The sequence below is a fragment of the Lolium perenne genome, chromosome 2, assembly GCF_019359855.2.
Source record: "Lolium perenne isolate Kyuss_39 chromosome 2, Kyuss_2.0, whole genome shotgun sequence".
Classification (NCBI taxonomy): Eukaryota; Viridiplantae; Streptophyta; class Magnoliopsida; order Poales; family Poaceae; genus Lolium; species Lolium perenne.
This window is the reverse complement of record NC_067245.2, coordinates 81,142,876-81,160,424: the sequence shown is the minus strand read 5'-3', so window position 1 is coordinate 81,160,424 and position 17,549 is coordinate 81,142,876. Positions and strand designations below refer to the sequence as shown.

Below are 17,549 nucleotides of genomic sequence, written 5' to 3'. Positions count from 1 at the left end.
AAGGATAAGTTCTCTTATAGGAAAAGTAACGCACCTCTGCAAATGTATCAAATTGTGGTTGTCACTCCCTGTTCCGGGAAGGGAACTACGAACGAGGCAGGAAAGGAACTCCACGAAGTTCTGTTCAACTTGTGAAGACAGACGGGCATAAATTTCAGAATAAAATAAACCTTTTGAAGAAATGTTTACAAAAACTTGTATTTGCCTATGACTTCCTGGTCTGTGGCTATAGCTAGTGCATGATACACCTATTTCCTAATATGAACTTGCTGAGTACGCTCGTACTCATTCCCTCCCATTTGAACCCCCTTCTTAGATCAAGGCACCGAAGAGAAACTACCGTGGAACTCGAAGACAAAAGAGTCAACTGCAACAAGGTGAAGAATCCAATCAAAGAAGTCAATGGAGTCAACTTCTGCATCAATTAGAGTGGAAGCTTAGACTAGTAATAGAAGGGAACTTTTCCCTAATCCTAGCACCTAAGTAGCTAGAATTCTATAGCAAGCCTAGTATCTCTAGAGATAGTACGTGATATCAATAAGATAGACTACGAGTCGTTCTTCCAGAGCTTTATTTGAAGTTTTACCTCACTGTAAAGTAGGAGGCTGTGTTGATCTTATGTAAACAGTTCGTGTGTACTTATATAGACATACCTTGGACTCACATATGTTTCTGTTGTACCACTCTGAGGGATGTAATATGAGTGGAACGGTGTTTCACTTGTGTTATGTCAACGAGTTGTGTACTACACCATGCAGTGGTACGCTGGGTCATCACAGCTGGTATCAGAGCAAATGCTTTGACCCTAGGATTAAAACCCTTTAAAGGAGACCTATAGGTTTGGTAGTGTCTATAGGAAGTTGTCTTAGCTAAACCAACTATGTATTGTATACTGCTGCTTGTGACGGTAAAGCACTCGTCCGTTGGGAACTCCAAGAGAAAGGTGTGATGCATACAACGGCAAGTTTTCCCTCAGTAAGAAACCAAGGTTATCGAACCAGTAGGAGCCAAGAAGCACATTGAAGGTTGATGGCGGCGGAGTGTAGTGCGGCGCAACACCAGGGATTCCGGCGCCAACGTGGAACCTGCACAACACAACCAAGATACTTTGCCCCAACTTAACAGTGAGGTTATCAATCTCACCGGCTTGCTGTAACAAAGGATTAGATGTATAGTGTGGATGATGATGTTTGCAGAAAACTTGAGAAGCAGTATTACGGTAGATTGTATTCGATGTAAAGAATGGACCGGGGTCCACAGTTCACTAGTGGTGTCTCTCCCATAAGAAATAGCATGTTGGGTGAACAAATTACAGTTGGGCAATTGACAAATAAAGATAGCATGACCATGCACATACATGTTATGATGATGAGTAGTGTGAGATTCAATTAGGCATTACGACAAAGTACATAGACCGCTATCCAGCATGCATCTATGCCTAAAAAGTCCACCTTCAGGTTATCATCCGAACCCCTTCCAGTATTAAGTTGCAAACAACAGACAATTGCATTAAGTATGGTGCGTAATGTAATCAACAAATACATCCTTAGACATAGCATTGATGTTTTATCCCTAGTGGCAACAGCACATCCACAACCTTAGAACTTTCTCATCCTTTGTCCTGCAGTTTAATGGAGGCATGAACCCACTATCGAGCATAAATACTCCCTCTTGGAGTTACAAGTAACGACTTGGCCAGAGCCTCTACTAATAACGGAGAGCATGCAAGATCATAAACAACACATAGATGATAGATTGATAATCAACACAACATAGCATTCAATATTCATCGGATCCCAATAAACGCAACATGTAGCATTACAAATAGATGATCTTGATCATGTTAGGCAGCTCACAAGATCCGACAATGATAGCACAATTAGGAGAAGACGACCATCTAGCAACTGATATGGACCCATAGTCCAGGGGTGAACTACTCACACATCACTCCGGAGGCGACCATGGCGGTGAAGAGTCCTCCGGGAGATTATTCCCCTCTCCGGCAGGGTGCCGGAGGCGATCTCCTGAATCCCCCGAGATGGGATTGGCGGCGGCGGCTTCTCTGGAAGGTTTTCCGTATCGTGGCTCTCGGTACTAGAGTTATTCTCGACGAAGGCTTATGTAGGCGGAAGGGTAGGTCAGGGGGCGCCACGAGGGACCCACACAACAGGGCCGCGCGGCCCAAGCCCTGGCCGCGCCGCCCTGGCATGTCGTCGCCTCGTCGCCCCACTTCGTTTCCCTTTCGGACTTCTGGAAGCTTCGTGGAAAAATAAGATCCTGGGCGTTGATTTCGTCCAATTCCGAGAATATTTCCTTACTAGGATTTCTGAAACCAAAAACAGCAGAAAACAACAACTGGCTCTTCGGCATCTCGTTAATAGGTTAGTGCCAGAAAATGCATAAATATGACATAAAGTATGTATAAAACATGTGAGTATCATCAATAAAGTAGCATGGAACATAAGAAATTATAGATACGTTTGAGACGTATCAAGCATCCCCAAGCTTAGTTCCTACTCGTCCCGAGTAGGTAAACGATAACAAAGATAATTTCTGAAGTGACATGCTATCATAATCTTGATCAATACTATTGTAAGCACATGTAATGAATGCAGCAATCCGAAACAATGGTAAAGACAATGGTTAAACAACTGAATCATATAGCAAAGACTTTTCATGAATAGTACTTTCAAGACAAGAATCAATAAGTCTTGCATAAGAGTTAACTCATAAAGCAATAAATTCATAGTAAAGGCATTGAAGCAACACAAAGGAAGATTAAGTTTCAGCGGTTGCTTTCAACTTGTAACATGTATATCTCATGGATATTGTCAACACAAAGTAATATAATAAGTGCAATAAGCAAGTATGTAAGAATCAATGCACAGTTAACACAAGTGTTTGCTTCTAAGACAGAAAGAAGTAGGTGAACTGACTCAACATAAAAGTAGAAGAAGGGCCCTTTGCAGAGGGAAGCATTGATTGCTATATTTGTGCTAGAGCTTTTATTTTGAAAACAAGAAACAATTTTGTCAAATGTAGTAATAAAGCATATGCATTATGTAATTATATCCTACAAGTTGCAAGCCTCATGCATAGATTACCAATAGTGCCCGCACCTTGTCCTAATTAGCTCGGATTTACATGGATTATCATCGCAATACATATGTTTTAACCAAGTATCACAAAGGGGTATCTCTATGCCGCCTGTACAAAGGTCTAAGGAGAAAGCTCGCATTGGATTTCTCGCTTTTGATTATTCTCAACTTAGACATCCATACTGGGACAACATAGACAACAGATAATGGACTCCTCTTTAATGCATAAGCATTCAACAACAAATAATATTCTCATAAGAGATTGAGGATGGTTGTCCAAAACTGAAACTTCCACCATGGATCATGGCTTTAGTTAGCGGCCCAATGCTCTTCTCTAACAATATGCATACTCAAACCATTCAACTCATGATAAATCACCCTTACTTCAGACAAGACGAACATGCATAGCAACTCACTTGATATTCAACAAAGGGTAGTTGATGGCGTCCTCAGGAACATGGTTATCGCACAACAAGCAACTTAATAAAAAATAAGATACATAAGTACATATTCAATACCACAATAGTTTTTAGGCTATTTGTCCCATGAGCTATATATTGCAAAGACAAAGGATAGAAATTTAAAGGTAGCACTCAAGCAATTTACTTTGGAATGGCGGAGAAATACCATGTAGTAGGTAGGTATGGTGGACACAAATGGCATAGTTTTTGGCTCAAGGATTTTGGATGCATGAGAAGTAATCCCTCTCAATACAAGGCTTAGGCTAGCAAGGTTATTTGAAACAAACACAAGTATGAACCGGTACAGCAAAACTCACATAAAAACATATCGCAAGCATTATAAGACTCTACACTGTCTTCCTTGTTGTTCAAACCCTTACTAGAAAATATCTAGACCTTAGAGAGACCAATCATGCAAACCAAATTTTAGCAAGCTCTATGTATTTCTTCACTTATAGGTGCAAAGTATATGATGCAAGAGCTTAAACATGAGCACAACAATTGCCAAGTATCACATTATTCAAGATATTATACCAATTATCACATGTAGCATTTCCCGTTTCCAAACATATAACAATTAACGAAGCAGTTTCAACCTTCGCCATGAACATTATGAGTAAAGCCTAAGGACATATTTGTCCATATGCAACAGCGGAGCATGTCTCTCTACCACACAATGAATGCTAGGATCCATTTTATTCAAACAAAAACAAAAACAAAAACATACAGACGCTCCAAGTAAAGCACATAAGATGTGATGGAATAAAAATATAGTTTCACTAGAGGAACCTGATAATGTTGTCGATGAAGAAGGAGATGCCCAAGGCATCCCCAAGCTTAGATGCTTGAGTCTTCTTTAAATATGCAGGGATGAACCACGGGGGCATCCCCAAGCTTAGAGCTTTCACTCTCCTTGATCATATTGTATCATCCTCCTCTCTTGATCCTTGAAAACTTCCTCCACACCAAACTCAAAACAACTCATTAGAGGGTTAGTGAATAATCAAAATTCACATGTTCAGAGGTGACATAATCATTCTTAACACTTCTGGACATTGCACAAAGCTACTTAAAGTTAATGGAATAAAGAAATCCATCAAGCATAGCAAAACAGGCAATGCGAAATAAAAGGCAGAATCTATCAAAACAGAACAGTCCGTAAAGACGAATTTTTTAGGTGCACCAGACTTGCTCAAATGAAAATGCTCAAATTGAATGAAAGTTGCTTACATATCTGAGGATTATTCACGTAAATTGGCAGATTTTTCTGAGTTACCTACAGGGACTACTGCTCAAATTCGTGACAGCAAGAAATCTGTTTCTGAGCAGTAATCCAAATCTAGTATGAACCTTACTATCAAAGACTTTACTTGGCACAACAATGCAACAAAATTAAGATAGGGAGGGGTTGCTACAGCAGTAACAACTTCCAAGACTCAAATATAAAACAAAAGTGCAGAAGTAAAATCATGGGTTGTCTCCCATAAGCGCTTTTCTTTAACATCTTTCAGCTAGGCGCAGAAAGTGTGAACCAAGTATTATCAAGAGATGAAGCATCAACATCATAACTTGTCACATTAGGTATCTTAGATGCTCCATTATCTATAGTGGTATTAAGAGCTTTATCAATTTTAGGCGTATAATGGTTTTTTGGTTTAGGCACCTTAGAGACATACATGAACTTTTGCTCCTTACCCACATAAGCTTTCTCCTTAAACTTAATAGAAGAAAAAGTTGAACCCAAGGTTCCCATAGCTTCTTCAAGTTCACTAATCCTTTGGGTTTGATTATCATGGATATCACAAGCTTCTAAGATGGCAATTCTCTCATTAACTCCACCTAGAGATTTGTCAAGTTTATCAGTGCTATTAAGTAATTCCCCCAATTTAGTCTCAATACTTGGAAGATTTTGCTCTATGGTTTCCAACTTTTCATGACATCTTCAAAAGAGATTTCAGTTTTAACTTCATTAATAGGTGGTATTCCAAATAGACTCTCAATAATGCAACTAGCTTCTAAAGCAGGAGTGCCTAGGAAATTACCTCCCGCGAGACAATCAAGAACATACCTATTCCAGCTAGAGATACCAACATAAAAATTCCTGAGTAGGATAGTGGTGGAGTGTTTCTTAGTGCACCTATTATGAGCATTGCTAATTCTATACCAAGCATCTTTTAAACATTCTCCCCCTTGTTGCTTAAACGAACGAACTTCAACTTCAGGATTACTCATTTTAGCAATAGTAAATAAAGCAAACTAGATAAAGTAAATGCAAGTAACTAGTTTTTTTGTGTTTTTAATATGGAGAACGCAAACAAGATAGTAAATAAAGTAAAGCTAGCAACTAATTTTTTTGTGTTTTGCTTTAGTGCAGCAAACAAAGTAGTAAATAAAATAAAGCAAGACAAAAAACAAAGTAAAGAGATTGGAAGTGGAGACTCCCCTTGCAGCGTGTGTTGATCTCCCCGGCAACGGCGCCAGAAAAAGCTTTGCTGCTTGTGATGGTAAAGCACTCGTCCGTTGGGAACCCCAAGAGGAAGGTGTGATGCGTACAGCGGCAAGTTTTCCCTCAGTAAGAAACCAAGGTTATCGAACCAGTAGGAGCCAAGAAGCACGTTGAAGGTTGATGGCGGCGGAGTGTAGTGCGGCGCAACACCAGGGATTCTGGCGCCAACGTGAAACCTGCACAACACAACCAAGATACTTCGCCCCAACTTAACAGTGAGGTTGTCAATCTCACCGGCCTGCTGTAACAAAGGATTAGATGTATAGTGTGGATGATGATGTTTGCAGAAAACAGTAGAACGAGTATTGCAGTAGATTGTATTCGATGTAAAGAATGGACCGAGGTCCACAGTTCACTAGTGGTGTCTCTCCCATAAGAAATAGCATGTTGGGTGAAAAATTTACAGTTGGGCAATTGACAAATAAAGATAGCATGACCATGCACATACATGTTATGATGAGTAGTGTGAGATTCAATTGGGCATTACGACAAAGTACATAGACCGCTATCCAGCATGCATCTATGCCTAAAAAGTCCACCTTCAGGTCGAACCCCTTCCAGTATTAAGTTGCAAACAATAGACAATTGCATTAAGTATGGTGCGTAATGTAATCAACAAATACATTCTTAGACATAGCATTGATGTTTTATCCCTAGTGGCAACAGCACATCCACAACCTTAGAACTTTCTCACATCGTCCTGCATTTAATGGAGGCATGAACCCACTATCGAGCATAAATACTCCCTCTTGGAGTTACAAGTAACGACTTGGCCAGAGCCTCTACTAATAACGGAGAGCATGCAAGATCATAAACAACACATAGATGATAGATTGATAATCAACATAACATAGCATTCAATATTCATCGGATCCCAACAAACGCAACATGTAGCATTACAAATAGATGATCTTGATCATGTTAGGCAGCTCACAAGATCCGACAATGATAGCACAATTAGGAGAAGACGACCATCTAGCTACTGCTATGGACCCATAGTCCAGGGGTGAACTACTCACACATCACTCCGGAGGCAACCATGGCGGTGAAGAGTCCTCCGGGAGATGATTCCCCTCTCCGGCAGGGTGCCGGAGGCGATCTCCTGAATCTCCCGAGATGGGATTGGCGGCGGCGGCGTCTCTGGAAGGTTTTTCGTATCGTGGCTCTCGGTACTGGAGTTATTCTCGACGAAGGCTTATGTAGGCGGAAGGGTGGGTCAGGGGGCACCACGAGGGACCCACACAACAGGGCCACGCGGCCCAAGCCCTGGCCGCGCCGCCCTGGCGTGTCGTCGCCTCGTCGCCCCACTTCGTTTCCCTTTCGGACTTCTGGAAGCTTCGTGGAAAAATAAGATCCTGTGCGTTGATTTCGTCCAATTCCGAGAATATTTCCTTACTAGGATTTCTGAAACCAAAAACAGCAGAAAACAGCAACTAGCTCTTTGGCATCTCGTTAATAGGTTAGTGCCGGAAAATGCATAAATATGACATAAAGTATGTATAAAACATGTGAGTATCATCAATAAAGTAGCATGGAACATAAGAAATTATAGATACGTTTGAGACGTATCATATACCAACTGTGGTCTACTACCACCCTTTATCTTAAACTCCATTGGTGTTCTACTAATTTTGAATGAAGCAAGTTAACTAACTAACCATACTTAAGAAAGATAGATAAGAAAGATTGACTCAAGTGTGTCAGGATTATCCTCAAGTGAATACCCATCTCAAGTCAAACGAATGGTAGTCCAAAGAGAGGATACAACCATAAGGAAGATATCCTATTGGAAGAAGTATACCAATACAAGTATGATTAAATAAAAGCCATTTAAAATGTCAAATGACTGATGTTAAGTATGGGAGATAAGATATATGTAGTACCATATACCTATGATGAGTCAATCATGGGAAGTACGGAAGATTGATAAGAGTTATATAAGTTTGATTTTCATGGTAGAGTTGGTAATCATTTATGATTCACTTGAGAGTCATGATGTTATGGAGTAGAACATCATGAGTGAATTAACATGACTGTGATAAGGAGTAGGATTTAGGGAATAGTTCAAAAACTTTGGCCTTCAAATCCTGGCAACTGTGCCAAGTATGTTAGGACCATAATTCATAGTATGAAGAAGGATTATTTAGAGCATATCACATAGAGAAATCCTGGATTTATAGGTGGTATATTCTAACAATCAGGTGTTTAGAGTAGCCATGAGATGATCTCGAGAGATCATGTGAGGTTAGTCATCAACAAAATGGAAGGTAAGCGAGCACTTTCCAAGGAAATTAGGTCAACCACAACTATTCTAGACCAATTTGTTCAAGTCTATTTGATTGCAATTGAGAAATCGAGGTAAATATTGAGACAAATAGTAGGAATCCATATATATGTGCTAAGTATCACAACCTAAACCTATCTTATGTGGTGTTATATACTACACATCTGAGCCTGATATTCAGGCATATAAGGATGTGTATTATAAGCACAAAGCACATAGGATTAGCAGACAAATATATTGCACCAAGATCGTCACACCATAAGCAAGCACTTTGTGGATGTTCTACTCCTAGCTCATTGAGAATAGACTCAACCCACATTACTTCAGCAGTAGGATTTGCCAGTGACTTATACTCTACCTCAGTGCTTGATCTAGAAACTGTGGCTTGCTTCCTTGCATTCCATGACACAAGATTAGAGCCAAAGTACACAACAAATCCACCAGTTGACCTCCTATCATCAGGACATCCTGCCCAATCAGCATCGGAACAGGCACTAACAAGTGAGGAGGATGACCTACTAATTCTAAGACCAGTAGTAGCACTTCCTCTAAGGTATCTCAATATCCTTTTAACTGCTGTGCAATGCAAAGTTGTAGGAGCATGTAAAAACTGACAAACTTTATTAACTGAAAAAGATATATCAGGCCTTGTCAGAGTTAAATACTGCAAAGCTCCAACTATGCTCCTGTAGCGTGTTGCATCTTCTGGATTCATCAATTCTCCCTCATGCAAAGACAACTTCTCTGTCATGGAGAGTGATGTGCTCGAAATTTTGCAACCTGTCATACCGACACGAGACAGTAATTTCATAGCATATTTTCCTTGAGTTAACAGAATATCACTACCATCTTTCTTAACTTCAATTCCTAGAAAGTAGTGTAAATCTCCCAAATATTTAAGAGCAAATTCGCTTCTTAGATCATTTAACAATGATGTAGTTGCTTCTTGAGAGGAGCTCACCACAATAATATCATCAACATAAATGAGCATAAAAATGGTAACATTTCCCTTCTTATAAAAGAAGAGTGAGGTGTCACCTTTTGAAGGGCTGAAACCAAGTTGTTGCAACTTCATGCTTAACCTTGAGTACCATGCTATTGGCGCTTGTTTCAACCCATACAACACCTTGTCTATCCGGCACACGTGTTGTGGTCTAGTTTTGTCTTGATAACCCGGAGGTTGTCGCATGTATACTTCTTCCTCAAGAACGCCATGAAGAAACGCATTCTGTACATCCAATTGACGAAGGCACCATTCCCTGGAGACAGCAATAGACAAAACAAATCTAATAGTAGCTACCTTAACTACAGGACTAAAAGTATCCTCGTAGTCTATAACAAAACATTGTTTAAAACCTTTTGCTACTAATCTATCTTTGTACCTATCTATAGTACCATCAGCTTTTCTTTTTTATTTTATACACTCATTTACAATCAATGATATTCCTCCCTTGACTAGCTGGAACTAGATGCCAAGTTTTGTTATTAATAAGTGCACTATACTCACTATCCATAGCATTTTTCCAATCATATTTTGCAAGGCTAATCTTAGATTCTCAGGTTCACCGGTTGAGGAAAAACCCCCATACCTGATCGTACCATCTGTACGCTGAAGTGGCCGAAACACTCCGCTTTGTGAGCGTGTGCGTGCTCTCGGAAGCGGAGTTGAAGATTACACAGCAGAAGCTACACCTAAGGCAGCCACAGAAGATCGAGGGTGTGGCAGCCCGTCATGCGAATCTGCAGGAGAATCTGAAGTCCCATCCTCCCTGTTGCCTGATGCAGGTGGTCCGCTAGGACCTGGCGATGTGGCGCGTTCTGGACCGCAGGAGGAGTGTGGCAGGCTCGTGTCTCCTCGAGACACGGTTTTTACCGGCTCGGCGAAAGAGACATAAACCACTCGTGCCCATGTCCCGGACCCACACGGCTCCACACGCTACAGCTCCCGCTCCGCTCGTATGACCAAACAAGGTCTCGTGTCTCGTCCTGTCCCACGCGGTCTCTTTCTACCAGCCCCACACGACGCGGCCCCACTCGTCAGCACGAAACGGTCAACTGAACGAGATTCCTCCCGTCCGAGCTCCTTGTGAGGGTTTCATACAAGGGCTTGGGGAAAACTAAGGAAAAACTAAGGAGCTAGGGAAAACTGAGTACAAATAAGGACCCGAGGGCATGAAAATAGAAATCCCTTTATAAAATACCATCAATGTTTAGGTTAATGAAATATGATAAAGAAAACTAATCTTAATATTTTATTCACTTACTGAATAGCTATTGTTTATTTTTGGAAACTTAACTAATTATTGAATTCAAATTGTATTTTGGATAAAAGAAAAGCATAATTAACAAAGGTTAAATACTTTAATTTTTATTTTGGTAAATATTTTCATATTATAATGTTATTGAATAGAGTTTATTTTTGTGAGAATTTTTATATCTTATTTTTATTTTTCTGAGTTGAAATGAATTTTATTTATTTTGGCAAAGTTTCACCAATATTCTGGATTTTGAATTAAATGACAATTACTAAACGTACCGGTTCACACCCTAGATATAGAGACTGACCAGTGGGGCCTTGACCAGGTCAGCTGCCACGAAGGCAACGACCAAGTCAAAATCGACAGCGTGGCACGGGAGGTCATTGCCGGCGGTCAATCCACGACGGCGCCGATACTGGAGAGCTCCCGCGGACGCGCGACTAGTTCCATCGATGCAACACACCACGTTGAACCAAATAGTGGTAATGCCCCCTCCGAATGGTCACCGGAGTTGCTCCGATGAGCATCCACTGCGGATGCGCACGGCGGCCACATTCCAATCGGAGGGTAGGGTTGATGCTAAAGCGAAAGAGATGGTCCCTGAGATGCGCAAGCTCACCCAGATGTTGTTGGAATGCTCGGCGTTGTCAATTGAAGGCAGAGGGAGCAGCAATTTCAAGAACTTCGGCGATGCCTGGTGAAAGGGGACAGCAAAATTAGCACCGCTCCGTGCTCCCCATGACGCGGTGCTCCTCCCAGATGAACTACTCATCGGGGCGCTCCTCCTCGACCATGCGACAAGCTCCGGGGTAGCTCTAGTCGACAACTTTGTCTTCGACTCCGGCGATGGCCCTCAGATGATTGGGAGAGTTTTAGAGGGACAGAGAAAAATGGCGAGGGTGGCGAGCGATTAGGGTTTCACGACAGAGCTGAACATGGCTTTATAGGGTACGGCGAGGTCTGGTTCGACATTTCACCGGCGGCAGTGGTCGGGATAGAACGATGATGTCGACGATATTATGGGCGTGAATCTTGACGGTTACAGATAGGACGAATGCTGAGGCACTTGTATCCAGCTTCTGTGTAGCCCTGGCGTCCGCAAATATCGTAGACGACGACCAGGACGTGACTCACCGGCGTGTCGTCTGCGGGGTGGAAGATGATGTCCCTTTTCTTCCTTTTTATTCGAAGGGGTACGGTGGCTGGGCTGGCGTTGTGGACTTGCTCCTGGGCTTCTGCTGGGCTGCTGAGGCCTGCTATGGTCCACCAGGTAAGCTTCCCTTTCCTTTTCTTTTATATCGTATTTTCTTTTTTCTATTTTGTTATTTGAATGCATAATTGGATTCTCTTTTGTTATTGTAGGTTTCTAAATATTTGAATCTCAATAGAACTTGGCAATAATAATTAGTGCATATTTTTGTTGTTCAAAACAAATATTTAATATTTGATTAAATTGGTATTTTTGTGAGGGTTATTCCAAATTTAAAATAAGCATGAATTTATGTGTTCATTTCAATTCCTTTTTACTTACGAACCAAATCTATTTAAGTGATTTCAAAATTATGATATTTTCATGGTAAACATATTATTAGGTTTTGTTAATGTGCTTAGCAACATTGGTTGTTCATATGTATTTTAAATATGGCTAGAATTTAAAATAAGGGTGTTAATGAAGATGGGGTTAGGGTCATGATTTCATGTGCCAATTTATTTCTAAATTTTGGAATTTGGTTTAGTTTATTCTAGGGTTATAACATGGTTTACTTAACACTTTGATTTTAAAATCCTAGACATATCATTTGATTCTTATAAGTCATGCATTGCCTAAAATGGATATTTTGCTATATGGTACTTAACAAATTTGAACACTAAAATAGTAGTGTAGGTTTTATTATTGGTTTTTTCACTAATCACTGGAATGGCATTAAGCTTAGGGTATATATGGATTGGGTTTATACTTGTGAGCCATGATACACAAATTAGGAGATGTTATTTATGTGGAGTTAACCTAATGTGGAATGGTCTAGGGTTTTGGTTATGCTTCACTAATTGAAGTATAAGTGGACATGAGGTGTGGTAGGGTTCTACTTATGATCCCAAGTGATCAATGGATTGGAACTCAAATATGGTCTAGAGTTTTAGTTGTGATCACCCAAGTGATGCACAAACCAGGATTTAGTTATGGGTATAAGCTATGGTTATGTTTGATTGACTAGGGTTACTCTTCCTCACATTTGATAGGATTGTTGTATCAAGACATTACTAGGGTTGTCTCAAGTGTTTGGATAATCAAGGTTTAAGTGCAATGTCATTACTCCTCCACTCAAGGTATAAAGAATGGTCCAGGGTTAACTACTAGTGATATACCTATCATTTCATGTGATAGATGAGATCTACTTATCACATAGGTTTAACTATCATCTAAATCTACAAGGCATGGTCATGCATTAGACATGATCAACTTCTTCCTCAATAATCTTTTTTTATTATTCCTCTCATCACACTCATCTAGATTCCTAGGGTTTATCATCATTACCCAATTTGTAATGATCAAGGTATTGGCCTCCTTATGAATTACTAGTGAAATAGATTCTCACTTACCATCAAGTGTTGGCTTGATAAAGTAGGGTTTAGTAATTAACTTGTATTTCTCATAACCCTAGTTAGTATCAATAACTTACCTCACTTGGATAGGGTTTGAATGTTAACCTAGGGTTCTACTCAATGGATGGTGTAAACATATATAGATCATCCTCTCCTTTCTCTGAGGTTTAGTAGAAATGAGTTTGGAGAAACAAGATTGGAATAGTCAAGGTTTGATAAGGAACTGATGTGAATATCCTTGACATGAGTTCAATATTGTAGTTGAAGATATACCATTTGAATCATGGTAGGAATATTGATTAAGTAGAAAGGGCACGGAAAAGATAAGTAAAGAATAGTTTCTTAATTATTTCTTTTCTTTGGTTTATAGTCGAAGAAATATTTCTGTGTTGTTGCAAGGAATACCATGTTGCGACCTTTTATAAGATCTGGTATTTTAATCCTCACTTAAGGTGTTGTGAGTGTAAAGCCAATCCCATTTGATCTAGCCCATAGATCAAATCCTCTCTACCCAAAACAAGGTTTTAGCAAAGATCACAGTGAAGTTTATAGCGCTTGACTTGATGATCTACTTCAATTCCACCAAGTTAAGTGGAACTTCAGTTACAAGTTTTATTTGAAAGCGCGAAAATTTTCTGGATTTTCTATGCATGAATGCAATGCACACTCTCATGTTCTCTTATTTTATAGCCTCTAAACTTGGGATATTACATCAAATGCCCATGCACAGTCACATGATGCCCTATAGTCCCGGTTACTTAGTCTCGGTTGGATATCCGGGACTGAAGTCTCATACGAACCAGTACTAAAGCTCTGTTTCTAGTACTGATTTTTTGACATTCGAAAACTGTTTTCACATGAGTACATGCTTTTGAGAGCCGAATTGGATTTGGGATAAAATGCTAAATTGCTAGTACTCCGTAATTAATATCTCGACCACACTAATTCGACATGGGCGTGATTGTGCGGCACTATGTCATTTTATTCAATCTTGAATAATTCAGCCCGCCAATATTATACAGCAGCAGTCTATTATACAGGATCAGTCAGTACTCTCATGTTAAAAAAAAAAGGTCAGTACTCTGGCGCACACTATCCGGCCAGTATAAAACACCGCGATTGGCATCGTCTTCGACTCAACTTGCGACTGCGAGAGGGCAAGATAAGCTAGAGGCACAGCACACGAAAGCGCTCACGTGTTTCAACGTGCCAATGGCTGACACGGCCACCGCCCCCCTCCTAGCAAACCACAGAGCCAAGCTGGCGAAGGCGCCGTCGATCGATGACACGATCGAGACGTACATGGGCACCACCGGCGCCGGGCAGCTCCTCAAGGCCATCCTGCTGGCCTTCGCGTGGGCCTTCGACTCGCAGCAGGTGTTCATCTCGGTGTTCACCGACGCGGAGCCGCTGTGGCACTGCACCGGCACCGACGCGTCGTGCTCGCCAGCCACGGCCTCGCCTTGCGCGCTCCCGGCCAGCGCTTGGGCGTGGGACCGCCCGGCCGTGACATCGGTGGTCTCTGAGTGGTCACTCAAGTGCGCCGGCCCGGCTTTCGTCTCCCTCCCGGCGTCCTCGTTCTTCGTCGGCTGCCTCGCCGGGGGCTTCCTCCTCACCACGCTCGCCGACTCGCTCCTGGGCCGCAGGAAGATGCTGCTCACGTCCATAGTGTCCATGTCCGTCGCCGGCGTGCTCACCGCCTTCTCGCCCAACGTGTGGGCGTACGCTGCCCTGCGTTTCGTATCCGGGTTCGGCAGGTCCATGGTGGGCACGTGCACGATGGTCCTGTCCACGGAGCTCGTGGGGAAGAAGTGGCGCGACACGGTGTGCGTGGCCGGGTTCTTCTGCTTCACCCTCGGGTTCCTCTCGCTCCCGGCGCTGGCCTACACGTTCCGGGACGCGTCATGGCGGAACATGTACCTGTGGACGTCCATACCTTCCCTCTGCTACTCCATCCTCATCTACCTCCTCGTCCAGGAGTCGCCACGGTGGCTGCTGGTGCGCGGCCGGAAGCAGGACGCCATCGAGACGCTGCAGCAGATCGCGTCGCTCAACGGCAACAGCATCACGTCCAGCTTCTCCATGCTGCACGCCTGCACAATGCAAGAGGACGCCGCAGGGTCGAGCGGCGGCGACAGCGTGTTTGCCACGCTTCACTCGATGTGGCAGCGCCCGTGGGCGCTCCGCAGGCTGGCGGCGATCATGACGGTCAGCTTCGGCGTCGGCACGGTCTACTACGGTATGCCACTCAACGTCGGCAACCTGGGCTCCAACCTGTACCTGAGCGTGATGTACAACGCGCTGGCCGAGCTGCCGTCCTCCATCCTCTGCTGGCTCCTCATGGGCAGGATCAACCGGCGGAGCTCCGTGATCGGGCTCACCGCGGCGGCCGGGCTCTGCAGCCTGTCGTGCGTCGCCATCCCGCAGGGCGCAGCGAGGATGGCCGCCGAGCTGGTGTCCTTCTCCGCGACGTGCACCGCGTTCAACGTCATCATGATGTACGCCATCGAGCTCTTCCCCACGTCCGTGCGCAACTCCGCCGTGGGGCTCGTGCGGCAGGCGCTCGTGCTGGGCGGCGTGGCGGCGCCAGTGCTCGTCGCGCTCGGACGCGACAGCAGCTTCCTCTCCTTCGGCGTCTTCGGCCTCCTCATCGGCTGCTTCGGGATGTTCGCCGCCTGTCTGCCGGAAACCAGGGGAAAGGCCATGTCCGACACCATGGACGAGGAGGAGCAGAAGGAGGCCGCCGTTGCCAACTGCACCGTCGACGACATGGATACTACTAGTGCCGACCTTGTGTAATGTAATTAAACACCTCACCTGCAGCTCGTTTTCTTCAGATTTGACCATGTTGAAACTCCATGGTACGTTAATGGTCATGCACAAGTACAAGACAAACAATGACATGCTGCTCGTTTTCTTCAGAAAACTGTATATATGCTGCTGCAGCAAATCCTGGATGCGACCATTGCAATGCTTCATTGTAAGAAGCTCGAACCAAGGTTCAGCGTTCACACAATGTTCTTTAAGCTCTCAAGCCTGGATGATTTGTACAGGAGCACTAGAGTTATTAAGACTTGCTGCTTCTTCGGAGGGGACGAATTACCAGCACAGCCAACCGCCATGTTTCAGAAACCCTATGCTATCTAGATAATTGCCTATCCTTTCAACGAAGTAATAAGAAAAGAGAGAATTGGTCAGCTGCAGCACAATTTTAAGTCCTGATCCTGCAGATGCATGGCAAATTTTGGCAGACGTGTTAGATAGAAAGAAGGGACGAATATAAACTATACTATGCCATCGTATACTCTCTGAATAACTACCAAGCACCATCCATAGTGCGAGAGGAATGGAAATGGCAAAATATACCGTCTTACCCATGGAGAAAGAAATAGCACGCTGACTAAATAGCGTCGGCCTTAAAATATGCTATTAGCATGTTATAACGAGCTACAACATGCTATTAACGAGGCATTGTACACTGATTAATTTAACGTAAGTTTTCCAGATAGACCTATTAGCGTCGAAGTGGCGTGCTATTTTTTCCATGGTCTTACCACATGTTACTGTAGAAAGAAATAGAGCACAAAACATAAATTCCTGATTATCATGAAGGCATATGAATTGAGTATAGCTTCTGTTAGACTTATCACTGGCTTTGACCTTAATGTGCCTCTTTGCATAAAGGTTCAGGAGCATCTTTGTTCAGGAGCCTCACCCAGGTGAGAGTGGTGTCGATGTAGTAAAAGGGAAAAGCTGGAGTTAGAGTGTCTACCCCAACATGAGCGGCAGGACCATTGTAACATGTCTGTCTGCATTTGCTACAAGGCTCTTTCTGAAGGTCTGCACCCTGCACATTCACCTCCCAAAATAGGGATGATACGCATCCAATCCAAGTCACCATGTTATCGTGTGGTGATATAACAGATGCCATGGGTAGACTTAAGATGGGCCGATACGTACCGAGAGGACCGGATCAAGGAGGGGAGGATTAAAGAGAGAAGCACACGGACAAGATGATCTTTATTTCTTTTCGAAATGGGGGATATACCCCAGCCTCTGCATCAAAATGATGCATATGATTGTTTTATTACTTTATTCAGATCATAATAGTACTTATTATAAACTCATGGATCAGCTAAAGTTAACACAAAGATCAACCAGCGGAAAAGAGAAAACAGCGGGTGCCAACAAAATATCAGAAATTAAGTAATCCTATGATCAAGCCGCCAGCCACACCGGCTATAAAAATCCCGTGCTACCGTCTCTAACTGGTTGCACCCAGACTCCATGGCATCCCGCTAACCTGCAAGAAAGGTTGAGACTTCGGTTTGTTAAACA

The 17,549-nt window shown here is 42.8% G+C and overlaps 1 protein-coding gene across 1 annotated transcript; it reads left to right on the top strand.

Moving 5' to 3' along the window:
* The first annotated feature begins 14,338 nt into the window (after nucleotides 1-14,338).
* On the top strand, nucleotides 14,339-16,080 carry LOC127333086 (organic cation/carnitine transporter 2-like). The gene has a single exon (XM_051359401.2). The coding sequence runs from the start codon at nucleotides 14,424-14,426 to the stop codon at nucleotides 16,008-16,010; it is 1,587 nt and encodes a 528-aa protein (XP_051215361.1). The 5' UTR covers nucleotides 14,339-14,423; the 3' UTR covers nucleotides 16,011-16,080.
* Nucleotides 16,081-17,549: the final 1,469 nt, after the last annotated feature.